This window comes from Oncorhynchus keta, chromosome 12 (assembly GCF_023373465.1).
Source record: "Oncorhynchus keta strain PuntledgeMale-10-30-2019 chromosome 12, Oket_V2, whole genome shotgun sequence".
In the NCBI taxonomy this organism is placed as follows: domain Eukaryota; kingdom Metazoa; phylum Chordata; class Actinopteri; order Salmoniformes; family Salmonidae; genus Oncorhynchus; species Oncorhynchus keta.
The window spans coordinates 33,751,050-33,774,892 of record NC_068432.1 but is presented as its reverse complement, the minus strand read 5'-3'; the positions used below and the strand labels follow the sequence as shown (position 1 = coordinate 33,774,892).

Sequence of the window (23,843 nt, the reverse complement as noted above, 5' to 3'; positions counted from 1 at the left end):
AACAACAGGATCTCTGCTTATTATATGGTACAGTATTTTATTAAATCTATTAAATACTTGTAATTACCAAAATAAAAAGTTCAACATTCCAAAATACAAAGTTCCAGGATTCCATAGAGTGCTCAAGTTCCAGGATTCCATAGAGTGCTCAAGTTCCAGGATTCCATAGAGTGCTCAAGTTCCAGGATTCCATAGAGTGCTCATAGCTATAACTCATCCTACTTTGACATCATATAGCTGCCTACAAGTGACATCTGAGATATCGCAGCATTATTATAAACATACATGTAAACACAGTGACAGTGTTCGCTACCATGTGCGATGTACAAATATTCATAAGGTTTTGAATCCCCTAGCAGGTAAGGACAAGAAATGCTCCAAAATAAAATGAGAACTTTAATGGGGAAATGTCATGATCAGTGATCTTTCTGTTTTTGATTGGAGAGTCATATTCATTAGATCAAATTAATGGAATTTACATTCTGAAAAAAATTATTCAACCTCTTAAAATATCAAATGCTAATAAATTATATTACGACATCCAAAGCAAATGGAAAAATATATATTTATCAATAGCTTACATATCATATGCAATTATTTTACAGCAATAAGCTTTTTGTCTAACGATCTACAGGCATTAGTAGATACTTTTTTTTTTCAATAGACATTTGAATAAATGTTATTTTATGAAAGAACAGAAGTTGTATTTGTATAAACAAATCAACTTAGACTGAGTTTATGCATACTTTTCTTCTCTTGAAAAGAGATATTAAAAGACAAATCCACAACGTGATAAAAGATGTTTAAATATGAGCTCAGAACAGAGGAATTAGCACCTGTCACCTTCAAGAGGTGAACACTGAGCCAATGGACAACACACCTAGGAAAAGTCATGGAATGATATTGCTTAATTAAGCTAAGTAGCAGACACGTTGTCAGTCATGCCAGACTTTAATAAAAGATACACCGACGAAGAGCATAGGAAAGTAAAGCATGGGATGACCCAGCCACAGTGTATGGTATGTTACCACAGTAGACAGGAGCCTTCTCTAAACCAAACAAGATCATTAACATAGACATGAATCATAATGTGATATCACTTGTGACTGATTCAACACATGCAAGGAGAACATGGGTTGGACAGCCTTGAACTGAAGTCCCTATAACCCATAGCATGTGGCTCAAGAGCTTCCCTACAATTCAACCAATCACTGAGCTTGATGGTTTACATATTGATTGGGTTGGATGCTGCTCAAATCTACAATGCATGGTCTGAAGTGAGGAGTGACACTTGGCATAGAAACAGCAATCAGTAATGTAGTTGTGGTATGAAGTTTGGCACCTAAAACCCTCCCCTGTGTATGTGTGTGCATCTGTGTGTATGTGTATATAGAATGGAACAGCACAGAGACATGCAGCCTGGTTGAGTTTCTTAGACGAGAGTCATAGACAGACATAGAAGTCTATGTTTTAATATTGCACATACTAAAGAACATTGAAGGAGATACGTATAGTATAGCCTGGTGTGGTATGAGTGTGTAAACCATATTGACTCTAACCCTGGGATATCATAATGATCTCCACCTTAATCACCTAATACCTACTCACCATGAAACATATCCAATTCAAGTATCCATGGGACCCAGGGCCAGACTACTGCATTTGGAACCCTGGGGCACCGACCTCAAGGCACTCCCCCCTCCTTCTACACATTTTATCATGAGGCTAAGAGAATATGTTGCCGTTTCATAGCTAATTTCCTGCAATTGTACACTATTTGCAATCTGACCCACAACACCCCAAAAATGTAATAATACAAATTTGGTTGAGGAAGGTCAGGGCCCCGGGGCACAAGCCCTGTGTCCCCGTTCGGTATACCGGCCCTGATGGGACCAATTCCGCTTCATGGTTTATTAAAAGTAAAAAACGAATTGACATGAAGCACTGTAAAATAAGATATTGGAGAGTTATTTGTGAAACAATTCAGTGTGTATCACACTAAAGACAGAAGGTCAGTGTCCTGGAGCCAGTGGAGGTCCAGACACGACAGAGCAATTTCCTGTGGGGCTCTTGTAGTTCTAGTAGCTGTAGTAAAATTCAGGCTGTGTGAAGCTGTCTGCTCTGCATGTCATTTGGACTGGAGGATGTGCACATCTGCTGTAGCATTAAGTCCTTGGAAACTTGCAAAATCATTCACACTCCCTCAGGTTTTCAAGCATATGCACACACTACGTCACAGCTTCAATGTCCTTGGCTGACATGCACGCTCAAGGCAGAGTTAAGACTTGAAGACGTGCACGGCCCGCACCACGTACTGCCTGCAGATGGGGCACTCGCTCATCCTCATCCCACATTTGGTACAGGTGACCATGTGACCGCACTCTAGCAGCACACAGTCGATCACAGCGTCCATGCAGATGCGACATAGGTGGTCATCAGAGGCCAGCTGAGCCTTCACACTGTCTGTGGAGAAAAACAACACGAGAAAAAAGTATTACTCCATGTAGCTAGCAGCCTGAGGATGGCTGTCTTCTCTATGGTCATTCACATACTGTACATGATGACGTAGTGCCCAAATAGCCAGTTAAACAGCAGGATGAGGTGGTCTCTCTCAGAACAGCACATAGCATATTACTCAGGAGGGGTTATGGTTGGGATTGAATGGGAAATTAGACTTCAGCATGCATCAATATGGAGAGATGTATTTCAAGACAGTGATGGTTTTGCAGGTGGGATAGTGGTGGAGTTAGACATGCCTACCTTCCACTGCACCATTGCAGATAGGCGGAGGATATGACACCACTTCATTTACAGAAGGAAAGGAGCAGTGACAAAACAACCATTAGTGATTCTAATAGGATATAAGTTCTTACTCCAATTCTTCTTTCTCACATAGTATTAAAACAATTCCTGTACACAGTCATTTCCTATACACAGTCATTTCCTATACACAATTCCATTATAGTCATTTCCTGTACATAGTCATTTCCTGTACACAACTCAAATATACAGTTGAAGTCAGAGGTTTACATACACCTTAGCCAAATACATTTCAACTCAGTTTTTCACAATTCCTTTTAATCCTAGTTAAAATTCCCTGTCTTAGGTCAGTTAGGATCACCACTTTATTTTAAGAATGTGAAACGTCAGAATAATAGTAGAGAGAATGATTTATTTCAGCTTTTATTTATTTCATCACGTTCCCAGTGGGTCAGAAGTTTACATATGTTCAATTAGTATTTGGTAGCATTGCCTTTAAATTGTTTAACTTGGGTCAAACGTTTCGGGTAGCCATCCACAAGCTTCCCACAATAAGTTGGGTGAATATTTGCCCATTCTTCCTGACAGAGCTGGTGTAACTGAGTCAGGTTTGTAGGCCTCCTTGCTCGCACACACTTTTTCAGTTCTGCCCACAAATTTTCTATATGATTGAGGTCAGCGCTTTGTAATGGCCACTCCAATACCTTGACTTTGTTGTCCTTAAGCCATTTTGCCACAGCTTTGGAAGCATACTTGGGGTCATTGTCCACTTGGAAGACTCACTTGAGACCAAGCTTTAATTTCCTGACTGATGTCTTGAGATGTTGCTTCAATATATCCACATAATTTTTAGTCCCTCCTGCAGCAAAGCACCCCCACAACATGATGCTGCCACCCCCGTGGTTCACGCTTGGGAAATTGTTCTTCGGCTTGCAAGCCTCCCCCTTTTCCCTCCAAACATAACGATGGTCATTATGACCAAACAGTCCTATTTTTTGTTTCATCAGACCAGAGGACAGTTCTCCAAAAACAATGATCTTTGTCCCCATGTGCAGTTGCAAACCGTAGTCTGTCTTTTTATGGAGGTTTTGGAACAGTGGTTCTTCCTTGCTGAGCAGCCTTTCAGGTTATGTCGATATAGGACTCGTTTTACTGTGGATATCGATACTTTTGTACCTGTTTCCTCCAGCATCTTCACAAGATCCTTTGCTGTTGTTCTGGGATTGATTTGAACTTTTCGCTCCAAAGTACATTCATCTCTAGGAGACAGAACTCGTCTCCTTCCTGAGTGGTATGACGGCTGCGTGGTCCCATGGTGTTTATACTTGCGTATTATTGTTTGCACAGATGAACATGTTACCTTCAGGTGTTTGGAAATTGCTCCAAAGGAAGAACCAGCCTTGTGGTCTACAATCTTATTTCTGAGGTCTTGCTGATTTCTTTTGATTTTCCCATGACGTCAAGCAAAGAGACACTGAGTTTGAAGGTAGGCCTTGAAATACATCCACAGGTACACCTCCAATTGACTCAAATGATGTAAATTAGCCTATCAGAAGCTTCTAAAGCCATGACATAATTTTCTGGAATTTTCCAAGCTGTTTAAAGGCACAGTCAAATTAGTGTATGTAAACTTCTGACCCACTGGAATTGTGAGACAATGAATTATAAGTGAAATAATCTGTCTGTAAGCAATTGTTGGAAAAATTACTTGTGTCATGCACAAAGTAGATGTCCTAACCGACTTGCTAAAACTATAGTTTGTGAACAAGAAATTTGTGGAGTGGTTGAAAAACGAGTTTTAATGACCGCAACCTAATCGTATGTAAACTTCCAACTTCAACTGTATGTGCATCCTGTAATATACAATACAACCCAACAAAAACAGTATTGAATGCCCTCACCTGCAGACATGCTGTTGATGTTGCTGACATTTTCCACTGGAAGAAAATACAGAAATACATATTTAATACTGTGTATCTGGACCTGTGAATAATACCAAATCAAAGAAAGATGTTTTAACTTGGACAGTTTCTCTATTGTTCAAACTAGGTTTGAACTGGAGATTGATAATCTATGAAGGTCTTTATCAAAAGGATCAGTAGTGTTCTAGTTAAGATTAGGTTGGTTGGTATAGGGGGACTAAAATGATTCAACGTGGTGCTTACTGGACTTCCTGTTCTGTTCGTTCTCCCTGTAGAGCCGATGCACCCGCTCTATCAGCTCCCACTTCTCACAGCAGCCAGAGTAGTTGACAAAGTTACGGGCCAGAATCTCTTTGAGCTGTCGGACAGACAGGCTCTCAATGTCCCCTTCGTTGTCCAGGTCAGATAGAGAGGCCCGTATTCTCCTCTGTGTCACTGGACTGACCTACAAAGAGAAAAGAGGAGGCACTTCAGAAGACATGTTCAATACAAAGTTCAATTATGACTATGTTTGGTCACACCATGGTCATTGAGGTAATACAACTGACCAAGTGAATGCTCTCACAAGAGTGGGTCAGTGATTTCTCTTCAGTTAAATACATGAGGTGGAGACTGAAAGGACAGAGGCAGCTCGAGGTAAAGGGCGGGTCGTCTCACCTCTATGATAGGTTCACTGGCAGGTTCCAGGTGAAGGAGTGGGATGGTCGGAGCTCCCCCATGCTCCTGGAAACACAACACAACACAATATCTCCAAAAGTTTTCAATTAGGATTTTAGCTGCAGATTTGAATACAACATTCTAGGTATTGGGAGGCACAGTAACTGTACTCTAGTGGAAAACAGCAGTTTAAGAAATAGTACTAGAGCAGATATGACAGTTTTGAAATACTTGTGTTGTCTGATGCTCCTCACTCTTTCTCCCACAAATCAGAACTTCTATAAAACACCACCAGAGGTACTGTGATCTCTTTTTTAAAATTCATATTAAACATCCATCAGAGGGAAATAAAAATAGTACAGTTTGCTATAATAATCATAAATCAAATTCATATCTGATGTCTCTCTCAAATGTCTGATAAGGAAATGAGGCATGTAGGCGTATCCTCCAGGAGTACGCGGAATGCCGTCGGTGGTCTGGAAAAAAAAATATCTTCACATTTTCAAACAGTACATTTAGTAAGGCCCATTGAGACACATATCAGCTCTACTGGCTGGTAGTACTGCTACTACCAGCAGTACCACACCTGCACCTGTCGACAACACAAGCTGTTCTGCTTCCACGAGCACATCCAATGCTAGGATCAGTAATTCTACATTTGTTGTTAGTCCAGCTAGCATGGACACTGACCGTTTTGAATCTGATGCAGCCTAAGAGCTACTGCCCCCTTACCCGGGAAAGCACTGAACAACAGACAGGGACGTTGGCCCATCGAAGAGGCACAAATATGATGAGAACTACATTGATTTGGGGTTCACTTATATTGGGAGTAGTGCCTTTCCTAAGCCACAGTGCAGAAGTACTATTTGACAACTCAATTAAAAAATGTAGGCTATGATTAAGAAGTTGGAGCACTTCTCTGTCTGCATTAACAAGGACAACACACAGGTCTTTCCATCATTGTATGATTTTTTTGTGTGCAAATGAACTCAAGCTTATGGACAATGTCAAATGTAATATAGCGAAGCACCTGAGTGAGTTGGGTGCGCAATTACGCAGGTACTTTCCCGAAATGGATGACACAAACAAACGGATGACAAACAACTGGATTCATTATACCTTTCATGCCCTGCCTCCAGTCCACTTATATCTGAACAAGAGAGCCTCATCGTGAAAACTGCCAGATTTATGGATGAGGCTGCACTCAGAGTATCCTGCCTTGACAAATCGCACTGTTAAGACACTGATGCCCTTTGCAACCACGTACCTATGTGAGAGTGGATTCTCGGCCCTCACTAGCATGAAAATTAAATACAGGCACGGACTGTGTGTGGAAAATGATTTAAGACAGACTCTCTCCAATACAACCCAACATTGCAGAGTTATGTGCATCCTTTCAAGCACACCCTTCTCATTAACCTGTGGAGATTTATTCACAATTTTCGATTAACAAATAAGGTTTTATATGTAAGATGGTTAAATAAAGAGAAAAATGATTGATTATTATTATATTATTATTTGTGCCCGGGTCCTATAAGAGCTCTTTGTCACTTCCCACGAGCTGGGTTGTGACAAAAACTCACACTCATTCTTATGTTTAAAAAATGTTTTGTATAGTGTGTGTGGCAGGCTTACAATGATGTCAAAAAAAACATTTGAGAGTGGGCTGACCCTGGGTATGCAGCTGGAGGTTGAATGTTTGAAGGGGTACGAGGCTATAAAAAGTTTTCGGAACCACTGCTCTAAAAGGTACCATGTTACATTTAGTATTCAGCACCATTTGCTTCTTCTAATCTTAACAGATTGGTTAATTATTCCCTTTGAATATGTTAACTATATTTGGAGTTTGCCTGCAACCAGAATCTAATGGTCTTGGCGGGATGAATCTGATGAGAATGTTTACCTTGTGGCGTATTGACTTGCATTAACTCAGCCATTTATGTGCAATGAAGAGAGACCATAAAACAGCAAGGATCATGAAGAGCCTACTCCTCCCCTCCTCTCTGTCTCCACTGGACCACCGCACAAAAAGCTATTAGCTAATGGTGCAGGGCTAATGCATTCTTCCGTTGTGACATCACAATGAAGGATGGGGGCTGAGTCTATAGGGGGTCGGGGGAGGCTGATGTTCTTGGGTGTATGTGCACACACATGCTCCCTACGTATTCCACTGGACCACTGCAAGCCTGCACCTGTGTTTATAATGCATCAGCAGGCCTGTTTGTGGTGTGCTAGCCTCCCTAACCCAGCTCTAGCAACTGACAACACCACAACTGCACTACCACCAGACACCAGCTATGCTCACAACCAGCCTAGAGCCCCACTCATTTTATCCTTTATGGATTACAATAGGAATGGATGATTTTGATGTTTAGGCCAAAATGATCCCACGGACAGAGATGTGAGCAGTATTGTTGTGTTTCGCTCTCTCTTTTCAATTACAGCTGTGCCGTTGAGAGGAATCAGAAACCAGCCTGAGCATTGTTACATAACCGACAGCATAACAGACCTAGAAAAGAGGGCTTCAGCTATGGCTGTTGATGACTGGCTGCAGCTCCCAGGGCTGCACTGCAAGAGCAGCTGTCATTCACGTGGACGTCAGATCACAGAAAAGAGTGAAATTGTGCACTATGAAATATGAATGTAGCAGTTGATCTGTGTGAGTGAACCTCTTCATTCATGTCAAACACAAAGCACCAGACTGTATCAAACTGGCTGCAAAGGACAGGGCTTGACTGCAATAAACTATACTGCAATTACTAGAATGCTTGTAAGCTTTTTATGCTCCTATATTTAGCCTAAATGGTTATCAAAGGGGTTACTTTCAGCAGGGCTGTGGACAATCATAACCCATTTACATCCCAGCACTAGAGATCTAGAGTAGCAATTGCTCGTTGTTGATTGTTATGCTTAGCTGTGACAACTCTACTTCACACTGACTAATATGTTTCCCACATCCATGCCATGTGGTTATCAAGCTTCACATTAATTAGCTTTGATACAAGGAGGACAGATGTCAAAAGAGCAGAGAAGATGGTAAACGAATGGGGGCAGCTGTATGGGGAATGGGACTAGGTTGTGTTTGTGAGTGTGTGTGTGCATGTGTGTGTGTGTTATGTGTTTGTGTAGTCATACCTGGCTCTGAGCGGTCCCTGAGCTGTCACTCCGGCTGAGAGGAGAGCCTCCTTGAGAGGCGGAGAGAGCCGACTGCTCCGAGGTGGAGAGAGACAACTGCTCTGAAGCGGAGCGGTGTGCGGCTGAGGGGGGCGAGGCGTGGAGGTGGAGGGAGTGGGGGAGCGAGTGCAGGCTGTCTGTGTCTGCATCCTCCTCCTCTTCTTCTTCTTCTTCATCCTCCTCCTCCTCCTCCTCCTCCTCATCCTCCTCCTCGTCTTCCTCTACACCTCCTTGTGTCAAGGTGTTTTCTCCAGCTTCCTGGTGGCAGAGCACCAGGTCCACCAGGTCTTCCTTCTCCCTGCAGGTGTCTGTAGGGATGTTGCGCAGCAGCAGGTACTGGCGCAGGTCCTTAACACGCAGCGCCATGAGCTGTGGTCTCTGGAAGGCCGTTCCGCGCAGGAGATGGCAGGTGGTGCAGCAGCGGAGGCTCTCTTGCAGCACTGAGCACATGGCGCAGAAACTTTTCTTACAGTCCGAGCATATGTGCTGAGAGAAAGAGAGAGAGACAGATAGAGATAACGCGATAGAGAATCACCACACACATTTAGAAGAGAGGCGATCCCATCAGTCAGTCATGTCCATTCCTCCTGATCAATTAATTCATAGATTTAATTCATTATTGGCATCATGGAGTCAATTAACTATCCTGGCTTTAGAACTCTTAATTACAACTAATGAGAGGGATCTGCCAAATCTACCAGACAACAGCTTTCCAATACAAGGATTCATTCCCTATGATGTCACTATGTCCGAGGAAAGAGGATGAGTTTCCCCCATTTGGCACAGACAAGCTAAATAATTCTATATGGAATATTCTCTAGCATTTACAAGCTTATCTCGGTTTACTGAGGAAACTCAGATGAATCGACTGACAGGCAGTCTGAATGGAGACAGAAAAAGTGGGATATGGCCAGAAATAATTTCCATATCATTACTGTGCATTGCAAATGAGCTGTGGACCAGAAAGAGGACATTCACACTCTGACAGGTCCATTTATCAATCGTCTGTGTTAGTCCCCCAGAACCTCTCCTTTCTTGACACAGATATCGAGCTGAGCCACACACACACACACACACACACACACACACACACACACACACACACACACACACACACACACACACACACACACACACACACACACACACACACACACACACACACACACACACACACACACACACACACACACACACACACACACACACACACGTAGAATATATTCCGGGATTGAACCTCAACAGGTGTGAGCGGACTGATAGAGCAGTCTGAGCCTGGAAGTGCAAGAACGCTGAAGCCTCCAGGGGCTTCTATCGCTGTCCCAGCATGCTACACTGTCAGTCAATGCCTAGATACGCTCTGCCATTTACCTGTCTGCAGTCTAAGCTGATGCCCTGGTGTGACCAGTATGATTGAGTATTTCATATGGAAGTTAGTTTTATTAGTTTATAAGGGGCACAGTGTTCTTCCTCATCTTTTTACACACTATTGTCATTATCCTCATCACCACCTACCTTGCGCCTGAAGACGGAGAAGGCCAGTCCACAGGCCTTGCAGAGCTGACCTGCACTCCCTGAGCTGGTGGGGGGATATGTGGAGTACCCGGCGCTGGGGGCAAAGCGGAAGGGCCCCGTCCCGGCCCCAAACCCTGGCTGCTGCCCGCGCACCGTCCCTGTGCCCATCACCTCGTTCAGCAGCCCACAGCATGACGCCCACATGGACGATGCCCCCGCCTATGAAACAAACACACAAAGAATGCACGTCTGTTCTTTTTAAATTAATGGCTCCAAGTTTGAATGCATAGTTTGGAGCCCTATTATCCATCCCAGTAGGTTCATAAACCATATGCCTTTGGCAGTACTGAAATCATAGTAGCCTTCAATGCAATCAATACAGTGCCCCAATTTCACCTCCAACACTAGACTAGAGAAAAGTACAACTTTTGTTGTAGGTTGCATTGCTAAGGGAATGGTATCTCAGACTTCTCACATCATTCGTAATTTGTCCCTGAATCCCACAATGCCTCATTGTGACCTTCAGATGCTCAACCACCTCCCCCCTCTGAAGAACTACCTTTGTAGCTCCTGAGTTCCTCTACAAAAAGCATTGAAGTATTATAATAAAGTCTCTGGGGTGTTCGCACACTAAAGAAATGTGTAGCAGTGCCTGACGGCAGCTGGCGTATTCAGAACAGGGTCCTGTGAACAGTGTGGAGGTGCAGAGGTGGATGCTATACAGCCTATAGCTCTTCAGAGGAAGGAACTTAAGATCCAAATGGAACAGGGTGAAAGACACAAAAAAACTGTGAATGTGGACTGCAAATCAGGGTCGTGCACAGGGTGCAGGTGCTCAAAATGAAAAAAGGGCACCCATCTGCTATTTAGCTAGCTCTATATGTACGCTTGTTTATTCCATGTGTAACTCTGTGTCGTTTGTGTCACACTGCTTTGCTTTATCTTGGCCAGGTCGCAGTTGTAAATGAGAACTGAAAATTTAAAAAATATATATATATATATTTTTTTTTAAATTGTCACTGGTTGTGATTTACCTTCAATGCTCTTAAATAATAACTTCTTAATATAATATTCATAAACTTTGAACTTATGATATATGACTGGCTGGCTAGTGGATATTTTTAGTATACGGTAGTTAGCTAGAGTCTAATAGACTACATGTGTTGCTGCTACTGTTACAGGCTTTGTTTTTTCCATTTATATTTAGAGATTGGATGTTAGCGTGTGGGGCACGCCGATTGGTGTCACCTCGTTAGTCAGTATGTGTTACACCTGCGCTGGTTTGTCATCTCATTAGTGGGAAGGTGTTTCACCTGTGCTGGGCCAGGTGCTATTTAAGATCAGCTGGCCCAGTGTTTCTGTTGTCTTGAGAGATGTGGAAGGTTAACGCCTTAAGTTGACCCCCGTTCATTTGCTTTCTAGACAAAATCTTTTATCTGATCTTCTGGTTTAAGTTTTGTGCCACTTTTTCCTTGCATTCTCTTTCCTTGGTTTTTGTTACATTTCCTAGCAAGAAAACCAAAATTGTTCACTCAAACAGAAAAGGGGAACAACCAAAACGAAACAGGTGGAGTTTTAAGTGTGTCCACTGAAAGCTGACTAGCAACAACTAGGACCTAAAAGACACCCACCAAATGTAAAAACATGGAAGAAACCAAAAGGTGGAGCAAAACTGGGAAGATCAGATAAATAATTTTGATTTAGAAATCAAATGGGGAGAGTCAAAGGTGTTAACCCTTCACCTCTTCCAAGACAACTGGAGCCCTCGGCCAGCCAATCTTAAAATAGCACCTGGGCCAGCACAGGTGAAACACATTTTATTTTTATTTTTAATTTTACCTTTATTTAACCAGGCAAGTCAGTTAAGAACATATTCTTATTTTCAATGACAGCCTGGGAACAGTGGGCAGAATGACAGATTTGTACCTTGTCGGCTCGGGGGTTTGAACTCGCAACCTTCCGGTTACTAGTCCAACGCTCTAACCACTAGGCTACGCTGCCGCCCCTTAGTGTGAAACACATTCACACTGAGACGATAAACCAGCGCAGTTGTAATGCAAACCGCATACAAAAATATATATTCCACCACTCAAAGGGCAGTTGGGAGTGGGAGGGCAAAGGTAGACCCCTATCTGTGAACGTGCCTGCTGCAAATACATTATTATGAGAGCTCTTTGGGTCTGTTTGTGGTTGAAAATGGTCAAGCACTAGAGCGTAAACAGCCTGTCCTAATGAGCTATGCCCCAAAAGGGATGCTGGGTTCAATCTTTAAAGGTGCAATCCGCAGTTGAAACAATAACAAAGCATTCTCCCACCCGTTTCAGCAAAAAGCTGAGGGATGGGGCTGAAGTAATGTAACCACTCTCAAATTTATAGACAGGGCTGTGGATGCAAGGCCTGACCCATCCATGATATCAAAATTATAGTTTTAACCATGTTTTGAGGCTTCATAGCCCTCAAACTCAACTCTGGACCTCGAAGCCAATTCTACTGCAGTTTATCAATGTTTCCTTCTAATCAGGGACTGATTTAGGCCTGGGACACCAGGTGTAAGAAATTAATTATCAGGCAGAACAGAAAACTAGCAGGCTCCGTACCTCATAGGGTAAGCGTTAAATAACCCTGCTTACATTTACTTTGTTAAAACCAGCTTATATTTTGCATTTTGATGGGGTACGACAGTTGAACTAAGCTCATGAGGCATTTATCAGTTATATTTTTCAAGAATCAATGTGTACATTATCACAAGTCCAAAAATGGATGTAGCAACTGCACATTGCCACTTTAAGTTTCTGTCCATTATATAATGAATGCCTGGTCACACACAACGCTACAGACATAAATCCCCCGATGAGAGTATGCTATGGCTCTCATTGAAAACATAATCTCTATGCTAAGACTTGTATGGTTACTGTGTGAGCAGTGGGGTAATTTAACAGATATAACAGACTTATGACCTAGTAGAGTAGGTGCACTTAGTGATATTAATGTGGTCCTCCAAAAGAAGACCATACAATGGATGTGACATGTTTGCCTGATCAATGTTTACTGACTGCAAGACTGTCTACTCCAAGGCCTGAGACCCAAGATGGCATGATCCCTGGCGCAGCTCCTTGGAGCATATTGATGGGGGAAGAGAGGAGGAGGGCAGGGAGAGAAAATGTCTTCTGTTACAGGGCCTGGGGAATCAATAGCTGACATGAGCATACAGTATGTGGCTATGTCTGAGCTCAGTAGAGAATACTGTGAGCGTAGGCTATATTTTACAAGATGAGGCCGCTGCTGTCCACAAATACAGTTCTACTCAGCCATGACCTGCCACAACACACAGCCCTGCTCTATGATCTCACCTCTCTTCGCCTGCCTGCTTAGCCAGTCTGCAGTTATATAATCCAGGACCTAAGTGCTATATGTGGAACTGACTGCACTGAGATGGAGATGGTCTTCCCAGAAATACAGTACAGCAATAAGTTGGTTGTGAAACAACATGATATCATAAGAAAATGTCATCCTGGCAAATTTTTGAATGAAGGTCAAATGTCACAGTAGCTGATGTTTTTCTCAATACAATGTAGTCCGTGGGAAAGATGAGTGTCGCAGGGTTGAGCTTTTCTCAATACATTGTAGGCAATGGAAATAGATGAGTGCCCTACTCATACATCCGACCAAGCATGCAATGGGGCATAAACCAGGCACACACAAAGAGTGGTAAAAGATCCACTGTGACTTAGATAATCCCCCTATCTTTGGACAGTTACTCAGTGGGCCATTACGACACCCTTTCGCTAGATTTAGCAGGAGGAGGCACAGTGGTATGGCCATGAAATCACTCATATCTGGCACAGAGCCAAAGGAAGAGCTTTCCCCTGTCACCTCAATTAGCACCCAGTAAGCTCTGCAGGGAAGGACTGACAAAACATACAATAGATAACAGCAAACAAGAGTTACAGTAAAATGCACTATTTTGTTACCAATATATATACCTTTTTGAGCTTAATAATATCTAATCTACATGAAGATGAAATATTACGTATTACTATAGAATGCCAGGTTGTGGGCAGTTAAGGGGTTTAGGGCCCCTAACTTGCACTTGTCATATCAGACTTCTTGACAGTGACGCACACAGTCAATCTGCTGATGCGCTGGACCTGCTGAGGAGCGCTGTGCTTTTTAAAACATTTTTGACCATTGATTTCTATTATTCTTTTTGGCAGAATATATGACAGTGTAAAGCCTTGTTTATACCAGGTGCTAACATGCGTTCCTTGTCCTGATCTTGTCCACATTCTAATTGTGCCCACATTTTCATAAATATCAAATCAAATTGTATTAGTCGCATGTGTCGAATACAACAGGTTACAGTGAAATGCTTACGAGCCCCTAACCAACAATGCAGTTTACCAAAAAATGTGAATAGGAAATAAAAGTAACAAGTAATTAAAGAGCAGCAGTAAAATAACATTAGCGAGACTATATACAAGGGGGTACCGGTACAGAGTCAATGTCCGGGGGCACCGGTTAGTTGAGGTAATATGTACATGTAGGTAGAGTTACTAAAGTGACTCTGCATAGATGATAACAACAGAGAGCAGCTGTGGTGTAAAAGAGGGGGTGGGGGGGGGGCAATGCAAATAGTCGAGGTGGCAATTTGATCAGATGTTCAGGAGTGTTATGGCTTGGGGGTAGAAGTTGTTTAGAAGCATCCTGGACCTAGACTTGGCACTCCGGTACAGCTTGCCATGTGGTATCAGAGAGAACAGTCTATGAATAGGGTGGCTGTCTTTGACAATTTTCAGGGTCTTCCTCTGACACTGCCTGGTATAGAGGTCCTGGATGGCAGGAAGCTTGGCCCCAGTGATGTATTGGGCCGTACACACTACCCTCTGTAGTGCCTTGCTGCCGGAGGCCGAGCAGTTGGCATACCAGGCAGTGATGCAACCAGTTAGGATGCTCTCAATGGTGCAGCTGTAGAACATTTTGAGGATCTAAGGATCCATGACAAATCTTTTCAGTCTCCTAAGGGACAATAGGTTTTGTCGTGCCCTCTTCACAACTGTCTTGGTGTGCTTGGACCATGTCAGTTTGTTGGTGATGTGGACACCAAGGAACTTGAAGCTCTCAACCTGCTCCACTACAATCCCGTCGATGAGAGTGGTGGTGTGCTTGCTCCTCTTTTTCCTGTAGTCCACAATCATCTCCTTTGTCTTGATCACATTGAGGGAGAGATCGTTGTCCAGGCACCACATGGCCAGGTCTCTGACCTCCTCCGTATAGGCTGTCTTGTCGTTGTCGGTGATCAGGCCTAACATTGTTGTGTCTTCGGCAAACTTAATGGTGTTAGAGTTGCGCCTGGCCAGGCAGTCATGAGTGAAGAGGGAGCACAGGAGGGGACTGAGCACACACCCCTGAGAGGCCCCTGTGTTGAGGATCATCGTGGCGAATGTGTTGTTACCTAACCTTACCACCTGGGGGTGGCCCATCAGGAAGTCCAGGATCCAGTTGCAGAGGGAGGTGTTTAGTCCCAGGGTCATTAGCTTATTGATGAGCTTTGAGGGCACTATGGGTTTGAACACTGAGCTGTAGTCAATGAATAGCAATCTCACGTAGATGTTCCTTTTGTCCATGTGGAAAAGGGCGGTGTGGAGTGCAATAGAGATTGCATAATCTATGGATCTGTTAGGGCAGTATGCAAATTGGAGTGGGCCTAGGGTTTCTGGGATAATGGTGTTGATGTGAGCCATGACCAGCCTTTCAAAGCATGTCCTGGTAATCCGTCTGGCCTTGCGGCCTTGTGAATGTTGGCCTGTTTAAAGGTCTTACTCACATTGGCGGCGGACAGAGTGATCACAGTCTTCCGGAACAGCTGGTGCTCTCATGCATTTTTCAGTGTTATTTGCCTCGAAGCGAGCATAGAAGTAGTTTAGCTCGTCTGGTAGGCTCGTGTCACTGGGCAGCTCAGTTCTTCCCTTTGTAGTCTGTAATGGTTTGCAAGCCCTGCCACATCCGACGAGTGTCAGAGCCGGTGTAGTACGATTCGATCTTAGTCCTGTATTGATGCTTTGCCTGTTTGATGGTTCGTCGGAGGGCATAGCGCGATTTCTTAAGCATCCGGGTTAAAATCCTGCTCATTCAAAGTGGCAGGCCTTGCCTTTAGCTCAGTGCGGATGTTGCCTGTAATCCATGGCTTCTGGTTGGGGTTTGTATGTACGGTCACTATGGGGACGACGTCATCGATGCAATTATTGATGAAGCCAATGACTGATGTGGTGTACTCCTCAATGCCATCAGAGGAATCCCGGAACATATTCCAGCCTGTGCTAGCAAAACAGTCCTGTAGCTTAGCATCTGCTTCATCTGACCACTTTTTTTATTGATTTAGTCACTGGTGCTTCCTGCTTAAATGTTTGCTTGTAAGCAGGAATCAGGAGGATAGAATTATGGTCAGATTTGTATGCGTCCCTGTGTGTGGAGTATAGGTGGTCCAGAGTTAGTTTTTCCCCCTCTGGTTGCACATTTAACATGCTGATAGAAATTTGGTAAGACGGAAGTTTCCTTGCATTAAAGTCCCCGGCTAGTAGAAGTGCCGCCTCTGGGTGAGCGTTTTCCTGTTTGCTTACAGCTCATTCAGTGCGGTCTTAGTGCCAGCATCAGTCTGTAGTAGTATGTAGACAGCTATAAAAAATACAGATGAATACTCTCTCGGTAGATAGTATGGTCTACAGCTTATCATGAGATACTCGAGACTTCCCTAGATATCGTGCACCAGCTGTTATTTACAAAAATACATAGTCCGCCGCACCTTGTCTCACCAGATGCCGTTGTTCTATCCTGCCAATAGAGTGTATAACCAGCCAGCTGTATGTTGATAATGTCGTCGTTCAGCCACGACTCTGTGAAGCATAAGATATTACAGTTTTGAATGTGCTGTTGGTAGGTTAATCTTCCGCGTAGGTCATTGATTTTATTTTCCAAAGTTTTCACATTTTCTATTTGAATGGAAGGAAGGAATTCGTCTGCCTACGAATTCTCAGAAGGCTGCCCACCCTCTGGACCCTTTTCCTACGCCTTCTCTTAACGCAAATTACACAGATCTGGGCCTGTTCCCAGGAAAGCAGTATACCATTCACGTCAGGCCCATCGGATTTGTTAAAGGAAAAAAAGTATTCTGCCAGTCCGTGGTGAGTAATCCCAGTTCTGATGTCCAGAAGTTATTTATTTTCGGTCATAACAGAGAGCAGCAGCAATATTATGTACAAAATAAGTTTAAAAAAATAATTACAAACAATGCAAAGAAACAAACAAAAATAACCCAACTGGTTAGGAATATGTAAAACAGACATATTAAAGCCATAAGTCAATTGTGCCACCTGTCAATGATTTAAGTAGGCGGGATAATTATAATTTAAATGGTTTCACTGTCCATATCCATACAAAATACGTGCCGGACTACCTCCTGCATTTTTTAATCTGAAACACCTGTCTGAAAATGTAAGCACAATCAGAATGTGGACAAGATCAGGACAATTGAACCCGGTAAAACCAGGGCTTAAGACATTCCCTAAAGAACAAAGACCAGACAACATAGACAAACTGTGACAATAATTACAGATATTACTGTTGACACACCACATTCATTTTTTATTTTTTTTGCCATTAAGCAAACGCTCTTATCTAGAGGGAATTACAGGCACAATTAGGGTTAAGTGCCTTGCTCAAGGGCATACCAACAGATTTTCCACCTAATCGGCTGGGACTCAAACCAGTGACCTTTCAGTTACTGGCCCAATACTCTTGTGCCCAACGCTTTTAACCGCTAGCCTTCCTGCCACCCCACCAAAACAACAGACCCTGTCCCAGTGTCCCCAGCCTTCACTCTTCCAGCCACAACTCCAATACCATCATCATTAAGTTAGCAGACGACGCGATGGTGGTAGGCCTGATCACGACAACATTGAGACTGCCTAATGGAAAGAGGTCAGAGACAACAACCTTTCCTACAACATCAGCAAGACAAAAGAGCTGATCGGGAACCACAGTAAACGGAGGGCCGAGCACGCCCCGAATTCACATCGTCGGAGCTGTAGTGGATCAGGTCTAGAGCTTCAAGTACACCAACATAGTCGTGAAGAGGGCATGACAATGCATCTTCCCCCTCAGGATAATGAAAAAATTTGGCATGGGTCCTCAGATCCTCAAAAAGTTCTACACCATTGAGAGCATCTTAACTGGCTACATCACCGCTTGGTATGGAAACTGCTTGCTGATTTAAGGCGCAACAGAGGGTAGTGCATACAGCCCAGTACATCACTGGGGCCGAGCTCCCTGCCACCCAGGACCTCTATATCAGGCGATGTCAGAGGTAAACTTGTCAAAGACTCCAGCCACCCGTCATAGACTGTTCCCTCCGCTACCACTTGGCAAGCGGTACCGGAGCACCAAGTCTGGGACCAAAGTCTCCAGGACAGCTTCTACCCCCAAGCCATAAGACTGCTGAACAGTTAATCAAATGGCTACCCACCCACACACACTTTCACACTCTTCGTATACACTGCTGCTACTCTGTTTATTATCTATCCTGATAGCCTAGTCACTTTGACCCCTACCTTTACATATTACATCAATACCTCAACTATCTCATACTGCACATTGACTCGGTACGGGTACTCCTTTACTATTTCCTTTATTTAGCAAATTTTTCTTACTTTTTAACTCTGCGTTGTTGGGAAAAGGTCGTAAGTGAGCATTTCACAGTAAATTCTACACTTGTGATTTGATGATCAATTTAGTTTTGATGATCCTCTCTTCCCTCCCTCTTCTCCACCCCATAATTTCCTCACTGGAGAGTATTGCTTCAGTAGCTTCAGGGGGAGATGCCATTCACATAGTAAAGCGTGCAGTCAGCTGGCAGCCTGCACTAGACTTCATCTCCATTGAGATCAGGAAGTAAAACTGACAGAAAAATCTAGCTGATTCAATCAATCTCTTGCTGCTTTTGTCAGGGAAGGCACAGCAAATCACAATGTATGAATAAATATGTGCAGTTCAAAAGACTGCATTCAAACATGTCAATGATAACTGATGGAGCTTAGAAATTATGGTGCTTAGAAATTATGGCAAATGTCCTGTGCATCATACATTTGTACCTTTAAAGCATTACCTTTGGGGTAGAAGAAGATAGCTCCAACTAATAAAAAAAGGCAATAAAACCAAAACGATGTGTCTGCTCAGGAGATAATCCTGATATTAAAATATGACTGGCATATTTAATAACGACCGCCACGGAAACTGCTACCTTTCTGAGTCTATCACATTTAACTCCAACAGACCATAGCTCCTAATCTCAGAGTTCCAAATCCATTTTGGAATTCAGAACAGGGTCATGCCAGTCAAACTATCCTGAATTCTCTTGTGCAAATTCTCTCAAATTCTCAGTGAATTCTCTTGCACAACCAAAAAATATGCCCCAATGAGCAACAGTCCCCATAACTGACAATTTAGTGGAACTCAAGAGAAGTCATGTCGAATAACAGGATCCTTATGACAATGCAGTATCAATGAATTAGATGTAAAGCATATGGTACAACTGACTGCAACAAAAACGGTTCATGTGTGGTTCTAAACATATTACAGCCATCATCCTCCATTTCTCATGAGCTGAAAAGATGCTTTTCAAAATAAACCAAATTCGTCAATACAACGTCACAGATATCTCTTTGGGGCAGATGATGGATTGTCATGATCAGACAGAAGACCAGATGACCTTTCACCTGCACTGAGACAACAAACTGATTTAGGCCCCCCACAATACATCACTATTCAAATACTAGGGAAGCAGATAAAGGAAAAGTACTTGAGGATATAGATGTTACAAACATGTTTATGATAGACCTCTGAACCATCATAGCCAACTTAGTGTCTTCAGAAAGTATTCAGACCCCTTTTTCCACATTGTGTTACATTACAGCCTTATTCTAAAATTGATTAAATAGATTCCCCCCTCAATCTACACATAATACCAAATAATGACAAAGCAAAAACAGATTAAGAAATATATAAAAAAAGAAAATATCACATTTACATTAGTATTCAGACCCTTTGCTCAGCACTTTGAAGCACCTTACGATTAAGCGATTACAGCTTCAAGTCTTTTTGTCTATGATGCTACAAGCTTGGCACACCTGTATTTGGGGAGTTTCTCCCATTCTTCTCTGCAGATCCTCTCAAAATCTGTCAGGTTGGATGAGGAGCGTCGCTGCACAGCTATTTTCAGGTCTCTCCAGAGATGTTAGATTGGGTTCAGGTCCAGGTTCTGGCTCTGGCTGGGCCACTCAAGGACATTCAGAGACTTGTCCCAAAGCCACTCCTGCATTGTCTTGGCTGTGTGCTTAGGGTCGTTGTCCTGTTGGAAGGTGAACCTTTGCCCCAGTCTCAGGCTCTGAGCACTCTGAAGCAGGTTTTGTACAGAGAGATCTTTGTTTTTTGCTCCGCTCATCTTTCCCTTGATCCTGATGAGTCTCCCAGTCCCTGCCACTGAAAGAAATCCCCACAGCATGATGCTGCCACCACCATGTTTCACTGTAGGGATGGTGCCAGGTTTTCTCCAAACATGACGCTTGGCCTTCAGGCTAAAGTGTTCAGTCTTGGTTTCACTAGACAATCTTGTTTCTCATGGTTTGAGAGTCCTTTAGGTGCTTTTTTGGCAAACTCAATGCCAGCTGTCATGTGTCTTTTAGTGAGGAGTGGCTTCCATCGGGCCACTCTACCATAAAGGCCTGATTGATGGAGTGCTGCAGAGATGGTTGTCCTTCTGGAAGTTTGTTACATCTCCACAGAGGAACTCTGGAGCTCTGTCAGAGTGACCATTGGATTCTTGGTCACCTCCCTGACCAAGGCCCTTCTCCCCCATTTTCTCAGTTTGGCCGGACGGCCAGCTCTAGGAAGAGTCTTGGTGGTTCCAAACTTCTTCCATTTAAGAATGATGGAGGCCACTGTGTTCTTGGGGACATTCAATGTTGCATAAATGTTTTGGCACCCTTCCCCAGATCTGTGCTTCGACACAATCCTGTCTCAGAGCTCTACGGACAATTCCTTCAACTTCATGGCTTGTTTTTTTTGCTCTGACATGCACTGTCAACTGTGGGACCTTCTATAGACATGTGTGTGCCTTGCCAAATCATGTCCAATCAATTTAATTCACCACAGGTGGATTCCAATCAAGTTGTAGAAACATCAAGGATGATCAATGGAAACAGGATGCACCTGAGCTCAATTTCGAGTCTCATAGCAAAGGGTCTGAATACTTATGTAAATACGGTATTTCTGTTTTTATTTGTAAGAAATTTGCAAAAAATTAGCAAAACCTGTTTTTTCTTTGTCATTATGGGTGGGGTAGATTGATTAGGAAAATTGTGTTAATCAATTTTAGAATTAGACTGTTATATAACAAAATGTGAAAAAAGTGAAGGGTTTCTGAATACTTTCCGAATGCACTTTATGTATTCACAAATGTCTGATATCAAATCAAATGTTATTGATCACGTACACATGTTTAGGAAATGTTATTGCGGGTGTAGCAAAATGCTTGTGTTTCTAGCTCCGACAGTGCAGTAATATCTAACAATTTTCACAACATATACCCAATACAGACAAATCTAAGTAAAGGAATGGAATTAGGAATTTATAAATATATGGACGAGCAATGTCAGAGCGGCATAGACTAAGATACAATAGAATACAGCATATACATATGAGATGAGTAATGCAAAATATGTAAACATTATTAAAGTGATATGTTGTGATATGTTGACGTTGCATGGCACCTTGTGATACTATAGCAATTTGAAAGACTACTGCCTGCTGCACAACATAACATTGATATGCTGGATCGGAGCCAAACATTGCCAGTGGAAATAATTGCTCAATTTAGAAGATCTTATCTATCGCCTACTCTAAACACTATTCTACACTGATGCTCATTATTACAGTGTTGCAAGAAACAGGATTTAAGGGGTTAGGCTTTGTTAATTAAAATTAGGTAAACAACTTTCCATACATCGGATACTCACACTGAAAAAAATGCTAGGGGGTTATTGATCATAATCATCCATCCTCATCCTCCTCTTCAACAACATCACCATCCCCTACACGATGGTTGTTGTTCTTGCCTGTTCTAGCACTCCTGGTCAGTGATTAGTGAGTCAAAATACTAGGGACGGGGTATTATCAATAGACCAGGCATCTCAAAATATTCCATCACTCGTTGACTGCAGTATACTGATCTCATTATGGCAGATTAACGATGGGGGAAATGAATGGACATTGCACTGTGGTATAGTTCACTGCGAGGGAGATGCAAACTAGTGTCAGACTGAGGATCAGAAAGAGCTCGTGACTATCATCATTTAATGTATCCATGCCATTGTAAATAGAAAGCAATATAAATATTTCAACCCTGGAGAAAATATTCCAACCGGCAAAACACTACTGTCACTCACCTTATACATGTATCCGTAAAATCAGAGTTTGCAACCCTTTAAAGCAAACAGACAAACAACCAAATTAATGCATTGTAATTGTATAACAATTAATAGGTTTGATTGGATGCCATATTTATATTTTGTTATTATTTGTCGACGCACCGGATTTAAAAGTTGTAATATAGATCGATTGCAAGCCGGCTGTGCAAAATATCACAACATAGATATATTGACATTGCAGTAGGCCTACCATACCTTCATTCTGACTCCCGGTTGTGGAATTTGTTGTGTAATATTAGAATGATGACCATTGCAAGGACACAAGGAATCACACCATTACGTCTTCCTTTTCAGAAGCTCCCTGTGTACTTGTAGAATAGGCATAACGTAATGTACAAGTCACCCTCAACCAATCACGAAATAACCGGAGGTACGGTTATCTTTAGCAGCCAATCGCCTTTTCAATTGCCGCATAGTGGGCGTTTTGAGCTATGCGTAGGTACGCGCATGTCTTGATACCGGTAATCCGCCGTGCACTATCGATATTTAATTTAGATAATGTATATTTATGAAATACTGCTGCTGCAGCTTTTTTTTATTAAGATGTTGACTTCATTTTGTTGCGACAAGTTTTGGCGTGATGGTTAAATTACTGCATAGTGCAGAGTTGAGTTGTAGCCCAGTAGGCTATGATGTAATTTTCGAACAAGCTGTCCATACATCACTTCACTTCACTTCAATGCACTACAACTAATTATAGAGCCTAGCTACCTCTGAATGTTCATTTAATTAGCCTATGATTATCACAAAAAATAATACCTCTAATGGAAACAAATACAGTATCTACTATGTTTTGCATGATTTTCACCTGATGGCTTGAATATTTATTATTTCACTAAATACAGAATCAGAACATCTAAACTCTGAGATCAATATGAGGCTATCCATCTGGCTCTACAAACTTCAAAGTGTGAGAGAAACAAACAAGTGTGCTTGTGTCAGGGTGATCAGAACTGCAAATGGCCCATAGGCCTGCAGATTGAGGGGGGGGGGGGACAGAGAGAGACTGAGTATACAAACACATTTCTAATAATGAGTTGCCCTTGAAAGTGTTTCACAGGGATGCTGGCCATGTTGACTACAATGCTTCCCAGTTGTGTCAAGTCACTGTAGCTGGATGTCCTTTGGGTGGTGGATCATTCTTAATACACATGGAAAACTGTTGAGAGTAAAAAACCAAGCAGCGTTACAATTCTTGACATACTCTAACCAGTATGGCACCTACTAACATACCTATTACCATTGAAGTGACATCAGTAAGAGATAATAGCTTTCACCT

General features: G+C 42.6%; 1 protein-coding gene across 1 annotated transcript; it reads right to left on the bottom strand.

Annotated features, from left to right (window-relative positions):
- Nucleotides 1–23: 23 nt before the first annotated feature.
- Nucleotides 24–22,908, bottom strand: LOC118370473 (E3 ubiquitin-protein ligase RNF34-like). Its single transcript, XM_035755486.2, has 9 exons — nt 22,760–22,908; nt 22,523–22,558; nt 10,029–10,247; nt 8,475–8,999; nt 5,340–5,405; nt 4,926–5,127; nt 4,662–4,697; nt 2,761–2,802; nt 24–2,463 (listed from the first exon to the last, which is right to left on the bottom strand). Exons 2-9 carry the CDS (start codon nt 22,529–22,531, stop codon nt 2,279–2,281), a joined length of 1,284 nt encoding a protein of 427 aa, XP_035611379.1. The 5' UTR covers nt 22,532–22,558; nt 22,760–22,908; the 3' UTR covers nt 24–2,278.
- Between the last annotated feature and the right edge of the window lie 935 nt (nt 22,909–23,843).